Here is a 16,247-nt window from a genome sequence, read left to right on the forward strand (position 1 = left end):
AACTTTATTTTCTAAGATGTATTTTGCTTTTTGTTTTACGTATCTGAATATTTTGACTGCATGTATGCCTGTATACCATGTGCTTGCCTTGTGCCCATGAAAGTCAGAAAAGGGTATCAAATCCTCGGAACTGGAGTTATAGATGGTTGTGACCCACCATGTGAGTGCTGGTAATCAAACATGAATCTTCTGCAAGAGCAGCGAGTACTCTTAACCACTGAGACATCTCTCCAGCTTAAGTTCTTAACATTTTCTTGGTTTAGCATGAATTTTTTATCTATTTGCATAATGCTAACTTTTCTATGCACACTCAATCTGTTATATGTTCAACTTGCAACTTCTCATGTCATATGTCTAATCAGCATTTTAAGTCTCTGCCCAGGGATGTGTTTTAGTATTATACTGAGCCATAAGTTACTCTTGGACAATGAAGAGTCACTACATCAGATTGGCAGCAGGTCTTAGTTGGCCTTGACTGGAGTGATTCTTGACTCTTTCTTTGCCAACCTGTGTTTTTCATAGGCTAATTTTAACTACTGCCTCACTAGGTAGCAGGGGTATTACAATTGATTGAATTATAATATTATCTCAAGGGAGTTTTTCTTTACATTGGAATCTTTAACACATTGCTGTTTATGAATATCTTACACAGAAATATACAAAAAGTTATCAATACTAAATACAAAGTATACAAATATGATACCAAGATCAATTGATAGAAAAGGTTAGACAGGTGGCAATCACACCACACTTGAGATAGAATCCTTAAAACATTACTGTTTATGAATATCCTATATGGCATCACACAAAAGGTTACCAAGACTATATACAAAGTATACAAATATGATACCAATATCAAATGATAGAAAACTTTAAATAGTTGGCAATCAAACAAACTACAATCTCAAAAATTTGATTACCTAAGTTTTAAAAAAGTCCAGTTATATCATATTGACAAACTTCCAAATACTAACTTCTGTAGTGTGGTGCTATGGGCAGGTCTGCTTTTCTTCCTGCCTGGCTCCCGCACGGCTAACTTAAAACCCAAAATAACAACACACAAATTGTATTCATTTAAACACTGCCTGGCGTATTAGTTTCAGCCTCTTATTGGATAATTCTCACATCTTGCTTTAACCAATATTTAATAATCTGTGTAACACCATGAGTGGTGTCTTACCGGGAAAGATTCAGCATGTCTGACCTGGCAGCTGGCTCCATTGCATCTGACCCAGAGAGAAGAGGCATGGAGATTGCCCGAGGCATCTGCCTCACTCCCAGCATCCTGTTCTGTCTACTCCACCCACCTAAGGGCTGGCCTATCAAATGGGCCAAGGCAGTTTCTTTATTAACCAATGAAATCAACACAAACAGAAGACTCTCCCACATCAAACATCCATCTTTTTTCTCTAAGTTGATTATTAAAATGATAGCAGCAGATCATCAAACCAGCCAGGCTCTAAGTTCAATCCCTGCAGAATGGTTATATGGAACTTCCCACTTGTTAGAAGGCTGATGAACAAGATGCCAACTGAAGAAGCCTTCTTCAAATAGTCCTCAAATCTATCTGTCAGCAGCTATGCTAGCCTGGTGTTGCCAGTTGTAACTCCCAGCAGACAGATCAGTTCTAGTGATGATGAGATCTCTTTTCCTAAGTAGTCTTGGGGACACTGACATTCTTACTCTCCAGGGTCCTGTAACTCATCCTAATGCTAATCAGTATTGCTCAAACAACCATTACCTAAGACTAGGGTACAATAATCACATCGGTTGTCTTGTTTCCAGACCGTAAATAGCTCTTTACAGTTCCACTAAGGATAATCCTGCTCCCACCTGCTCTCAGATCTTGAAGCAACCTCTAATCATACAGTTCTACTGAGTTATTGGTGGAAATGCACAGTAACATCCTAGCTTGGCTGCAACAGTGATGTTCATTGATAAGACATTTGTTTTCTAAGTGGAGCTGGAATTCTCTCCACACAAATACCCATTGCTTTAATGAAGGTAACAGATCAGCAATTGACGTTTACATCCTGAAGCGTCAATACAGTTCTGGAGGTCTTCAGCCAGTGTTGTTGCACAGGGAGTAATTTATAAAGAAAATAAATTTAATTATAATTCTTCAATCTTGGAAGTCCAGCATTAAGGTGTTAGCATCTGGTTTGAGCTTTTTTGGCAGAGCATCCCTTGGCAAAAGTCTGAAGGTCAAGAGAGGTCAAGAGAAAGAGAATGTACTTTTAGATCAAACCAGTTTCCCGGTAATTAACCTACTTCCATAATATTGGGGAAGACCTCAACACAATTGCTTCTTTTGGGGGGTTTACCCTCCAACACTATTACACAATGTTTCTAATACACGAGCTTTAGAGCTACATTCAAATCTGTGCATGTGGGAATTGTCAAATCTGACAAGCCATCGCCTGGAATGACAGTGAGAGAGGTGAGCATTATGTCAGTCAAGTAAATCTGCAGGTAAATGGAGGAAATCAAATAGAGGATTTCTTCTGCAAGACAAGCACAGGAATTCGCTTGCTGGCTGATGCTTCTGAGAAGACTAGAAGCAAGAAAATGAATCAATGTCTGTTAACCAAGTCAGAATAACCACTTTTATCTTAAACAATGATGTTACTTGGTTTTGTAGAAGTGGGAATGGGGAGATCCAAGCCATCACTATATCTGTGATCATAGATCTCTGAATCAGTTATAAAATAATAGTGACACAGCCTGGGTCATGTCAGCCAACTTTAATCTGCTTTCTAAATGTCCCAGAGTTTAAGAAGTTTTAAAAACAAGTCTCATTTCTACCCCTTACCTATATTCAGATTAGGGGAACATGCAAAACTGTAAAAAACTGATGCAACAAAACGAAGTAAACTATACATTGTGTGTGAAGTGTGTCAAAATTTTCTATTGTGTAATGAAGGAGCAGGAATAGGTTTGAATTCTCTGACCTTTGGTCAGGGTGGAGCAGATCCACCTCTATGGGCCATGTTAATGTCTTAAATACCAAATAACCACACCCTAGGTCAGGATATGTAGCCACAGCTGTTGTCAACAACTTTGAAAGAGCAAAAGTAAGCTCAAACTCTCTGACCTCCAGTCTGGGTGGAATACGCTCACACTTGTTGGTCCCCACAATGTTGTATGTCATATCCATTGGAGTTATCACCATTCATAACACTCTCATTAATAGAGATAGGGTGCATTTCTAAAAGAAAGAAAGAACAGAATAAAATTCTCTTTCTAAGAATTCACATTCTTCCTCTTTCCCATCTCTTTGTAATCATGAGAATCACCTTGGTTACTTCTCTCTTCACATATTATCTCAACAAACAATATTAAAAATACTTTCAGTGTAGCAATATGGCATCCAAAGTAGCAATTCGTTTCTATGATTGACTTAAGTGCTCCAAAGAGGAGAATAAATACAAGTCAAACAATGAGAAATTCATGATTGACTCCAGCTGTTGGCCAGGTTTCCACCAAGCACTAACAAAGGAAATATCCTGGCCAAGGAAGGGCTGAGAGTGGCAGTTAGGGCACAAGAATAGAATGTTGTTTGTCAGGGAAGCCCTTCTTTCTTAGCCTTGCTGAAAACTCTGACCATCTAAACTTAGCCTAGAGTAAGAGCATTTTAAGCAATAGAAAACTGAATTAAAAATCAAAACATATGAACCATAGCATATTAAACAACAACCGGGAACCTGGAGACAGGGTAGATTTTATAGGATTTAGTATAAGAGCTCCAAATATATCTTCATTACCTCTATCTACAGAAGTGTAGGATGTTTTTCTGTCAACTCAGTGGCTGCCCTTGAGTCTATTGATATTTTAACCATTGTTGCAGCCTCGATGTGTAGGTTTAAACTAAGTCTCTATCATTCTATTTGCCAACCAAGACTTGGAAGTCAGATGTGGGGGTGAAAATCTGCTAGATCAGAAAAACTGAGAAGCAACCAGCTGAAATTGCTTTTTGGCCCACTTGTCCCAAAAACTAAAAAGAAGCACCAAACTCTAGTAATGTCATTTCCTTCATTTTCATCTTCTCCACCCAAATTCCTGGCTTCTCTATGGCTAATTCATGTCAGGTAGTTGCTGGCTCTGCTCACCCCCTCCCCTATTCAAGGATAACAGTCTCAGAGTATCAGAGGGTGATCAGATATCACACAACAATAAAGAACATTTCTCTTTATGATCAAGAGGAACATACTACTACCCTTACCTGAATTGTGCTTGTTTACTTCATCAGAACCACATTCTACTTCTTCCTCTGGCTGGTGAACCTGGACGCACTGGTCTCCAGCAGCAGAGTATGTGTACCTTCTGGTCCCTAGTTTGGTTGCAGATCAGAGGGAAAAGGGATAAGTAGGTGTTCTTCCCCTCAGCTTCTCCCTTGCATACTCTTCTTACTTTGGCTGTGTCTTCTCACTGAAGGTCACTCTAACCTAAAGGAATGATTTGATGTGACTCCCAGTTGCAGGATTGGGGAACTCTTCTCTCTCCTTGCCACCTCAAGTTTAAGTTTGATTCTGATTCAGATGTGGAGAGCTGGGGGTTGAGGGTGAATGCATTATCTTCTATTCTAATTGTGTAAGGTCTGAGTGTTCTGTGTGTTTTTCTATAGACCTGGATGCAGGCAAATTTCCAGGGCAGAAGCTGTCGTTGTTAAGCAGCCTGTGATAACCCATCTCCCATAATTTGAATTTAATCCAACCACAGGACCATTATCATAACCCAGAGGATAAATCTGAAAAGAAGTTGAACTATTTGACATGCACCATCTCTGACTATTTCTAGTCAATTAAGTGGCGGGTTTAACAATCAAGGCCAGCCTGCTTATTAGACTGGATGATCACAAGATCAAAATTGGTGAAATGATCCTGTGATGTCACCTTGAAACCTTATTCTCAATAATGGTTTTCCAGTAACCAAAATCTTTTACTTGCAAGAAACACATGCCTGGGACATGAGATTTATCTGAACCCCCAGGAAACCCGGGGCTTTCTTGGGGGCCAGATGGTGCTCTTGGAAGCACTGTGCTGCTGTTGACACTAGTGGGCACAGGGATAGCTAATGTACAGTCACACAGACCTGCTTCCCCAGTCTGCTTGGTGTTTGAACACCTTCCCAGATTCACATTTCCTGGAATGTGGAAGTAAACTAATCCCTATTTTGTACAGATTCCTTCCAGGTCAAGTTCTGATCACTGACGAACATTTCAATAGAATCTAAGGATGGGTGGTCACAGTATTTTAAGGCATTGTTTTAAGTGATTATTGGACAATACATGTTTGTTTCACAAAAATTAAGAAAATTGTTTTTTGATGTGTCAAGGATTTCAAAAAACTACTCAAAATTATAGCAATTTTTGAAAGCATCATACATAGAACAAGGTCTGTGCAGCACACAACTGAGTCTGGGGACATGAAGGAATTACCTGCATGAGGTGGAAGGTGGAGAATTAGGATTCAGGCATTATGCTGACCTGTCACCTGGTAGGATGCATTCAGGCAGTATCCTGGCCCACCCAGGGTCCTATGACTGTTATGTCACTATGTAATCTGTGCACACGTGCAAAAGGTCCCTTTAAGAGACAAGCTCTGCCCATTTCAGTTCTCTTTCCCACTGTTCTTCTGAGGAGACAAGCAGGTCTCTGTCCCTTTCTCTCTTTTTACCTCTGTCTCTCTTCCCTCACCCATTCCCTTTATCTCAATAAACTCCTCACTTAAGCTCTGTCTACAGCATGTTATTTGTTTCTCGCCCACCCTAAGGACTCTAGGTTCTCACCCACTGGTGTCTTTTGCATGCAGAATCCTAACAGGGAAATCCATGATCTACTCGCTACAAAGACAACTTTTTAAAGCTTAGTTTTATTTCCTTCTAGCTATTTTTTCAGTGCAAGCTGATCAGATCATTCTGTTTACTAGTTTAAATAATAATTTGAATTTTTTTGTAAAAGAGCACCTATGATGTTCAATTCATTAAACGATGTTCCCTACCAGTGATTAAAATAGTCAAAACCTGGGAATAGTCACAGTAAGCTACAGTGATTGTGCTTATATATGCCTTAATGTGCCTCTGACCTTTTGCTCAGGACAAATTTTAAGAAGCAGAATGTTTAGGTGAAAACACAAAAGAGTGCGAATGGATTTTGATAAATTTTAGAATGACTTGCAGAAAAATAAGGTGTTTACATCCACAATCAGCAGTATTACAGGTGCTTTGTTAAAGTCAAATTCTCCATATTACCTTCAGAGTCTGTAGAGTCTCTTCCCACTTTATAGCAACAGCAACATGTTGCTAGAAATATCAGAAGCAGTGAAACTGATGCCCAAATTCCAACATGTTTTTTCTGTAAAAGACTGGAAGCTGAATAAAACAAAGTAACAAGGGCTGTGAGCTGAAGGAAACATATAAAGTGAAACAAATATGAGAAGGCTAGTGCCCAGATAGATGTTTACTATTTTTAAGATTGGTTATAGGATCACTATAATGTTAATCAATTTGGGTCTAGGTAAATGGAAAATTTATGAGAGAAAAGAGTTTGAAAACTCGAACAGCAAGCACTCAACTCTGCATTTTAGTTTTCTATTGTTTTATATTATATAAAGAAATTAACATTTTTAAAGGACTGATTAAGAATGGAAACCTGGGTTAGCCTGTGGTTCTCCTCAGACCCTCATCCAAGAGTCTTTCCACACTGGTCTGGAGAAAACAGTCCTAAGGGAACAGTGATAGATGTTCATGGTAATGAGATAAAGGCTTGGGGCTGATGGGGGATCTCACCAGCCAATGATCTTTAAGAGGTGAGACCAGGTTAGGGCATGACATTTTGGGTACCCAGAGAAAAACACCGGGTGGCCCAGGGTTTGCTCTCTCTGTGGTTCCCATGCTATACAACTGGTCATGGGCTTCTTGTTCTTGTTTCATGAGTTTGCCCCTTATAATAAAGAAAAATAGAATTGGTTTATCTTGGGGTTAGCCTGGTGTTCTTTAACCCGTGTTACTTCAGCATGAGGCAATCATAGTTTGAACTCTGAGTTCATGAACAGCTTGTTTTACAAGACCTAGTTCCAGGACAGGTCCCAAAGCTACAGAGAAATCCTATTTCAAAAAACAAACAAAAAAAAAAAAAAAAGGAAAAAAAGGAATAACTGCGGGAGTCCACGCTTCCCATATGCTGGCTTGGACTAGGATTATTAAAATTACTATAAAGGAAGCATGAACTGGTGTTGTGGGATTCCCCTCTATATGCTGTGAATACAGTTGGTTAATAAAGAAACTATCTTGAGCCTGTGATAGGGAAGAATAGAGCTAGCTGGGGAAAACTAAGTTAAGTGCTGGGAAAAAAGAATGGTGAAGTCAAAGAAAAGTTATGTAGCCCGGCCAGAGATAGATGCTGGAATTTTTCCCAGTAAGCCACAGCCACGTGACAATACACAGATTAATGGAGATGTGTTAAACTAATATGTAAGAGTTAGTTAATAAAAAGTTAGAGCTAATGGGCCAAGCAGTGATTTAATTAATATAGTTTTGTGTGATTATTACGGAAGTCTAAACATCTGAAAACCAACCAACAATTAGTCTCCTACAACAAATTGGCATGTCAATGTGGTTAACTAAATCTACATAAAACCTAAAAGTTAAAAAGGAATCCTAGACACAAGAAAACAGAGTTAAGCAAGGTTGCCTTGAACATCCCTCAAAAAAAATCACTTTGCCCAATAAACAGCAAAAAAAAAAAAATTAGACAGAACTACACCCATATTCCCAAATATTGTCTATAAATGTTTATTCACATTTAAAGGGGGATATGCTATAGAGATTTGCATTGGTATAGATCTTGGTTTATTTATACAAATTTAAGGTCAATTTTGTTATATAAATTTCTGCTCTTGATTAAGGTATTGTGTTTGTGCAACTCATTTAAAATGTAATATATAAATAAGAATTATAGGTTAATAGATAATCAACTATAATATTCAAGTGTATAATCATGTAAGGTTTTCTAGATATATAGAGATATATTTCAGTTAGATACATATTCTTCAAATCTTTTCGAGATCTTCAGAATATGGCATTTAAAATGTTTAAGAACTTAGGACTTTTCATGACAATGAAACACGTCTGCTCTAAGCAGCACCAATTACTTCAAGAGAAAGATGGGCATTGAAGAGGCTCCTTATGGAGTTGGTCAGCCATTTGGGCAAGAAACTGCTCTTGCCTGGACTGAGGCATAAAATGGACATGCAGTACCCACAGAGAGATGACCGCTGAACTCGCCTAAAGGTGAGATGATCCTTCAAGGTTTCTGTTTCATGAAAGAGTCTGCCAGACATTCTTCAGGATGCAGAGAAAAGTGACTGACAAACTGCTAATATAGGCAAAACTCTCTTTAAAATTTTCTGCTTTGTGGAAAGGTCTGCTGGATACTATGGGTCTTTAGGTTAAAAATTGATGACCCATCAGTACAGGAAAAGTTTGGGAGGTGTCTGTCGAAGTAGCAAGATGTCTCTGTCATTCTTAGAGTTTTGAAAGTTGTTTACAATATTTTTCTTGTTTTCTTAGGTAATAATATATCCTTCTGGAGTCTTTGATGGAGTCGAAGAACTTATAGTTATAGTTTTCCTTAGTTATGATAAAATATAAAGTAGATATAAATATTGTAACTGTAATTATTGCTTGATACCTGTTTTGTTATTAACAAAACAGTTAAAACCTTCCTTTTATGTTTAAACAGAAAAGGGGAGGTGATGTGGGATTGCCCTCTGTATGCTGTAAATACAATTGGTTAATAAAGAAACTGTCTTGAACCTGTGCTAGGAAAGAATAGAGCTATGTAGGGAAAACTAAGCTAAGTGCTGGGAGAAAGAAGAGCTGAGTTAAAGCAAAGCCATGTAGCCCTGCTAGAGACAGACACCAAAACTTTTGTCGGTAAGCCACAGCCACATGTCAATATACAGATTAATGGAGGTGGGTTAAATAAATATGTAAGAGTTAGCCAATAAGAAGCTATAACTAATGGGCCAACCAGTGATTAATTAATATAGTTTCTGTGTGATTATTCTAAAAGTCTAGGAAGCTGGGAACCAACAAGCAGCCTCCTCCAACAAACTGGTAAAGGGGTTTGGATTACTAAAGTGAAACCCAGCTGATCTTACAATCCTACCAAATAGTATGTAGTATTAGAGCACAAAGGCTGATGTAGGGTGAAACAATCTTTATGCATTGTTCTTTAAAATGATTATCTTTTTTATGTCACATAGAAACAGTTCTGAACACAGTTATTATTTAATAAGTCTGCATCCTAACAAGGAAAATATTAATCTTTCCATTTAGTTGCTGATTCTGAATATCTGTCTCATGAGGAAGAAGAGTTTAAGTAGAGAGGACATGTTCAATTTCTAATGTATATCCAGATGTATGTTTTCCCTTCTGAAAATAGATCTGGAACAATATAATTACTTCACCTTTTTTCCTTTGGCCTGTAGTCCCTTCCAGAGTGAAAAGATGGATACAAAATCACATATTAACTCAGAAAGACAATTTAGACAAGAGTGCTTAGGTCCATTCAGTTCAATGAAACTTTCATTGAGCAGATCTAAACACTAGGAATACTAAGTGGATTCCTAGTCTGCATTCTGTGGCCCCATGGTGACACACTTTCTCCAGCAAAGTTACATCTAGTCCTACAAGGCCATGCCTCCTAATACTCATAATAGTGCCACTTACTATGCACCAAGCATTCAAGCACTTGAGTCAATGGGGGTCATATGTATTCAAAGCACCACACTGCATCATGCTTGTAAGTGTGATCAAGATGTAAGCTCTCAGCTACTGTTCAGTGTCATGCCTGCTGATCTACTGCCATGCTCCCTGACATAATGGTCATGGCCTTACCTTCTGAAACTATAAGGCCCTCAATGAGTTTTTTGTTCTATATGTTGCCTTGGTCATGGATGACCTGTTCATTGATAAGAGTTGTGTATTGTAATATCCCACTAATAATATAGGTTTTGTTATGTGATTTAAGCTTTAGTAATGTTTCTTTTACAAATTTGGGTGCCCTTGTGTTTGGGACATAGATGTTCAGAACTGAGATATCATCTTGGTGAATTTTTCTTTTGTTTTTTTTTTAATTTTTATTTTTTGGTTTTTCGAGACAGGGTTTCTCTGCAGCTTTTTTAGAGCCTGTCCTGGAACTAGCTCTTGTAGACCAGGCTGGCCTCGAACTCTGCCTCTGCCTCCCGAGTGCTGGGATTAAAGGCATGCGCCACCACCGCCCAGCTGAATTTTTCTTTTGATGAGTACAAAATATCCTTCTCCACCACTTTTGATTAAATTTGGTTGGAAGCCTATTTTGTTAGATATTAGAACGGTTATTCCAGCTTGCTTCTTGGATCCATTTTCTTTGAAAAAATCTTCTTCCAAGCCTTAACTCTGAAATAAAATGTTTATCTTTGATGTTGAGGCCTGTTTCTTGGGTGCAGCAGAAGGATGAAACCTGTTTTTGCATCCATTTTGTTAGCCTGTGTCTTTTTATTGTGAAATTGAATTCATTGACATTGAGAGATATCAATGACCTATGACTGTTAACTTTTGTTGCTTTGTTGTTGTTGTTGTGTGTCTGTGTCTGTGTATGTGTGTGTGTTTCCCTTATTTTTGTTTTGCTGGTGTAAGATTAACTATTGCCTTGTTTTGTGGGTATATTTAACATCCTTGGGTTGGAGTTTTCTTTCTAGTACCTTCTTTAGGGCTAGATTTGTGGGTAGGTGTTTAAATATGGCTTTGTAATGGGATATCTTGTTTTCTCCATCTATAGTTATTGAAGTTTTGCTGGATTTAGGAATCTGGGCTGGAATCTGTATTCCCTACAGTCTGTATCACATTTGTCTAGGCTCTTCTGGCTTTTAGAGTCTCTATTGAAAAGCCAAGTATAATTCTAATATATCTGCCTTTATATGTTACTTGGACTTTTCTCCTTGTAGCTTTTAGTACTCTTTCTTTGTTCTGAATATATGTTTTGATTACTATGTGGTGAGGTGACTTGCTTTTCTGGGTCCATCTATTTGGTGTTTCATATGCTTTTTGTACTTTTATAGGTATACCCTTCATTAAAATAGAAATTTTTTCTTTGGTTTTGTTGAACATGTTTTCTGGTCCTATATAACGAAGGAGAAATGGGTTGAGAAAGAAATCAGAGAACAACACCCTTCACCCTTCTCAATAGTCACAAAAGAGAATATCTTGGTGTAATTCTAGCCAAACAAGTGAAACACTTATACAACAAGAACTTCAGGTCTTTGAAGGAAGAAATTGAAGAAGATACACAAAGTTGGAAACATCTCCCATGCTCACGGATGGTAGAATTAGCAATAGTAAAATGTCATTTTATCAAAAGCAATCAACAGATTCAGTGCAATCCCCCTAAAATTTCCAGCACAAATCTTTACAGACCTTGAAAGAACAATACTCAACAACTTTATATAAAAAAACAAAAACACCCAGGAAAGCTATAATAACCAAATACAACAAAAGAACTTCAAGAGGTATCACTCTCCTGATTTTAAACTCTACTACACAGCTATAGTAATAAAAACCTCACGGTATTGGCATAAAAATGGACAAGTTCATTAATGGAATCAAATCAAAGTCCTACATATACACCCACACACTTATGGACACCCAGTTTTTGATAAGGAATCCAGAATTATGCAATGGACAAAAAGGAAGCATCTTTAACAAATTGTGCTGGCATAACTGGATGCTAGCATGTAGAAGAATGCAAATAGATCCATATCTATCACCCTGATCAAAACTCATGTTCAAGTGGATCAAAAACCTCAATAGAAATCCAGTTACACTGAACCTAGTAGAAGAGAAAGTGGGAAATAGCCTTGAACACAATGGTATAGGAGATAACTCCCTGGATATAACATCAGTAGCACAGACACTCAATAATAATGGTACCTCATGAAACTTATAAGCTTATGTAAGGCAAAAGACACTGGCAATAGGTCAAAATGATAGCCTATAAAATGGGAAAATATCTTCACCAACCCCACATCTGACAGAGGGCTGATCTCCAAAATATATAAAGATCTCAAGAAACTAGACATCAAAAAACAAATAAACCAATTAAAAAATGGGGTACAGATTTAAACAGAATTCTCAGCAGAAGAATCTCAAAGAGCCAAGATATACTAAAAGAATTGCTCAACATCTTTAACCATTAAAAATGCAAATTGAAACAACTCTGAGATTCTATCTTACTCCAGTCAGAACAGCTAAGGTCAAAAACACTAGTGGCAGCTCATGCATGTGAGGATGTGGAGTAAGGAGAATACCCCTCTAATGTGGTTGAAGTACATACTTGTACAGCCCCTTTTAAATCAATATGGCAGTTTCTCAGAAAATTGGAAATTAATCTACCTTAAGAGAACCAGCTATACCACTCCTGAGCATATACTCAAAAGATACTCGATCCTACCACAAAGACACTTACTCAGCTATGTTCATAGTAGCTTCATTCATAATAGCTAGAAACTGGAAACAACCTTAATGCCCCTCAAATAAAAACGGATAAAGAAAATCCATTTACACAGTGGATTATCACTCAACTATTAAAAAAAGAAAATCATGAAATTTGCAGGCAAATGGGTGGAACCAGAAATATCATCTTGAGTGACGTAAACCAGACCTAGAAAGACAAACATAGCATGTACTTATTAATAAATGAATATTAGCTGTAAAGTAAAGGATAATCATGCTACAGTCCACAGACCCAGAAAGGCAAAGTAACAAGGAGACTCAAGGGCAAATGCATGAATCTCTCAGGGAAGGGGAAATAGAACATATATTGTGGGTGGACTGAAGGCAGATGGGGACAGGCAGCAGGAGGGATCATGTGGGGGAAAGATAGAGAGAGAGGGAGTACTGGAAGAAACAACTTGAATTCGGGGAACAATTCAGGGGCAAGGTAAGAAACCTGGTGCAATGAAAACACCCAAAAATCCATTAGGGTGACACAAGACTCCTAATAATGGGGGATATGGAGTCTGAACTGATCATCTAATATAACCAGGCAAGGCCTCCAGTGGTTTGGGACCCCAACCCAGCCACAAAATCTTCGAGCTACAACTTGACCTGCTAGCAAGATGTGCTGGAGCAAATGTGGCACAGAAATTGTGAAAGGGGCCAACCAGTGATGGGTTCTGCTTGAGACTCATGTCATGAGAGTGAGCCTATCCCTGAAACTGCCTGGAAGATCAGAAACCAGGGGCTGAACAGCCCAGAGACCAAGGATAGAACCAGACAAGCCCTGGGAAAGAAGTAAATCAAATGATTCCTAATGATATTCTGCTATACTCATAGACAGGAGCCTGGCATAATCACCATCAGAGAGGCTCCATCCAGTAATTGATGGAAACAGATGCAGAGACCCACAGCCAAACATTAGGCAGACATGGAGAAAGGACTGTAGGAGCCAGAGCAGACAAGGACACAACACAAAAGCCCACAGAATCAACCAACTTGGACTCACAAGGGCTCACAAAGACTGAATTGAGAACCAGGGAGCCTGCATGGGACTGACCTAGGCCCTCTGCATGTGTTATAGTTGTGCAGCTTGATGTTTTTGTGGGGCTCTTAATGGGGATCAGGGAGCTGTTTCTGACTCTTTTGTCTGCTCTTGGGACACTTTGCCTCCTACTGGGTTGCCTCGTCCAGTCTTAATATGAGAAGAGATGCCTAATCGTATACTGCAATTTGATATGCAATATTTGGCTGATATTCCTGAGAGGCCTGTTCTTTTCTGAAGGGAAGTGGGAGAGACAAGGAACTAGGAGGAGAGGGGGAGGTAAACTGTGGTCAGGATGTAATATATGAAAGTATAAATTAGAAAAAAAATTAATGATGATCTTTTGAAACCAGACATATAGCAGGGTACTCCCTGCATGGTAGTCTGGAAGGGCCATTGGGTGAAGCTCTGAAGGTGAAGCCTGGATTGTGTTAGAGACCCCAAGATGGTGGAAATGTGAGAGCCAAGGATGGCTATATAGAGAGTAGAGCCATCTCAAAAGAACGAAGTGTTTTTCAGTCAGGAAGCTAGAAGTGTAAAGCCATTTAAGCCCTTTGACATCACACATGTTGGTGTTGGATCTGTTAGGTTTCAGTCTTGATTTTATAGCAGATAATAGTTAAGGGATCACCTTAATCTTAGAAGAGACTGGACTTTTAAATAGTTTTAAGACTGAAAGACTACAAGGATTTTTGGAGTTGGACTAGATGCACTTTGCACTGCAATATGGCCACAAGTTTATGGGGACTAAGGAGTAGAATATAGTGGTATGAATAAGAATGGCCCTGACAGGTTCACATATTTAAATGCTTGGTCCTTGGTGGAACTATTTGAGAAGGATTAGGAGGTGTGGCTTTGTCAGAGAAGGTGTATCTCTGTGGGTAGGCTTTGAAGTTTCAAAAGTTCATGTCTTTCCCACTTAGCTTAGTTCTCTCTCTCTCTCTCTCTCTCTCTCTCTCTCTCTCTCTCCTCTCTCTCCTCTCTCTCTCTCTCTCTCTCTCTTCTCCAGTACCATGCTAGTCTGCCCATTGCTATGCTATCTTCCATAATGGCCATGGGCTCTAACCCTCCGGAACTGTGATCCCAAATTAAATGCTTCCTTTTGTGAGTTGTCTTGTTCATAGTGTTTTGTCATGGCAATAGAAAAGGAACTAAGAAACCAAGCCTCAGTAAAAAAAAAAATTCTTTTCCAGTACCATGACTGTTCATTCTGGTCTCTTCCCCGAAAGAATGCTTCTGCTATGCCTCTTCTAGGGAGTGTGGGAAGACTCTTTCCCTGGACATACTTGACAGGGTATATTTGAGGATGCAAGGTTCAAAAGAACAAAAACAAATAACTTTTCCATAAATGGAATTTTCCTGTTGCTTCACTTTGGCTGAACTGAAAACTGAATCTCTGCTTAGGAAGATGGGGCACATGTAGTCTTCACACATTTGCTTCCTGATTGTTTTTCTATACTCCAAAATGAATCCAGTATGAGGCAACAGTTTTAAAAATAGAATTTGGGCTTCACTGCATTTTACATAAAACCAACACTCTTATTGGAGAGAAAAGTAGGAAGTTTAAATGCATCCTTATTTTTCATCCTATATCATCAAAAGGAGTTTTATCATTCAGTATAGAAGCTTTCTTTGGAAGCAACATAACACACAGATAACTAAAAATTTATGAAATGTAATAATTTTTATAATCTCAAATATCCTTATTAAGAAATGAAAGAGAACTGTTAGTGCTTCCTCTATGCCAGGGTGGTAGAAAATGGAGGGGAGGCCAGCCACCTCACCCAGAAAGCCAATTTCACGTCACATATTCCGAGCCTGGTCAGTGGACAAGGAGCAGTTCTTAGAAACAAAGAATTTTGGCAACTGACTGCAGTGAAAAGTGAACGGAACCAGGCACATTCTTTGTGCTTCAAATACCATGTGACTGTTTCCACCAGATTAACAGACATTACCATGTTTCCCAGCATCCAGCAGTTCCCAATTCTAACTTTCCCTGTGCCTAGAGCCTCAACTCTTAACCAGGTCATGAAGGTGTATTATATACACAGCAGTGAAGAGGAGTTGAAGGTACTAGAACCACCAAAATGCACGTTTTCCTTCCTTTCAAAGTACAGAAAACAGAAAAGGTGATCTTCGAAGAGTAACTTTGGTCAAAAGATGGCATGTCACCTACCACCATGAGCAAAGGTATCTCCATCAATGACATCGTGAAAAGTCTTAGCAAACCCTTGTTGCAACACCCAAAAACCATTAGTGTGCCCTATTTGCAACTTACCTACATGCAGCCTGTGAACAGTGAGTAATGTGTACTCAGTAGAAGAAACATTACACAAGTATTCCCCACTGTCTGAAGCACGAAGATCTTTCAATATTAAGAAGAAGTCACTATGATTTCTCAGCTCTTTATTCCCTGAGAATTGAGGGTCTTTAGTAGTTGTGTCCTGTGAAGAGCTCGGATGCCAATCCAAGACAGCGGATGCCCCATTTACAACCTTGAACCAAGAAACTTGGAAATCTTGATTTTGTAGAGAAAAATTGCGGCTGGTTGTACACCAGAGAGAAATAGAGTCACTTTCATTCTTCCAATGACTACCTAACAACAGAAACAAAAAGGAAACTAGTAAAGACCAAACTTTTGGGTGGATTTTGCAAATTTTACTTAAGA

At 38.7% G+C, this 16,247-nt stretch overlaps 1 protein-coding gene across 6 annotated transcripts in view; it reads right to left on the minus strand.

The window, feature by feature from the left end:
* Positions 1-1,270: 1,270 nt before the first annotated feature.
* Hhla2 (HERV-H LTR-associating 2) overlaps positions 1,271-16,247 on the minus strand; it is an 84,331-nt gene continuing 69,354 nt past the window's right edge. For 4 of the 6 annotated variants that reach the window (XM_038345882.1, XM_038345881.1, XM_038345884.1 and 1 more), the window contains 5 exons: positions 15,858-16,175; positions 6,250-6,369; positions 4,223-4,330; positions 3,123-3,208; positions 1,271-2,198 (listed from right to left, as the gene is read on the minus strand). In XM_038345882.1, coding sequence (XP_038201810.1) covers positions 2,151-2,198; positions 3,123-3,208; positions 4,223-4,330; positions 6,250-6,369; positions 15,858-16,175 — 680 coding nt within the window. In that variant the 3' untranslated portion in view covers positions 1,271-2,150. Of the gene's footprint in view, positions 2,199-3,094; positions 3,209-4,222; positions 4,331-6,249; positions 6,370-15,857; positions 16,176-16,247 lie in introns of all 6 variants that reach the window. The other 2 variants (XM_038345885.1, XM_038345886.1) reach the window with 2 other exon arrangements.

This window comes from Arvicola amphibius, chromosome 10, assembly GCF_903992535.2.
Source record: "Arvicola amphibius chromosome 10, mArvAmp1.2, whole genome shotgun sequence".
Lineage (NCBI taxonomy): Eukaryota > Metazoa > Chordata > Mammalia > Rodentia > Cricetidae > Arvicola > Arvicola amphibius.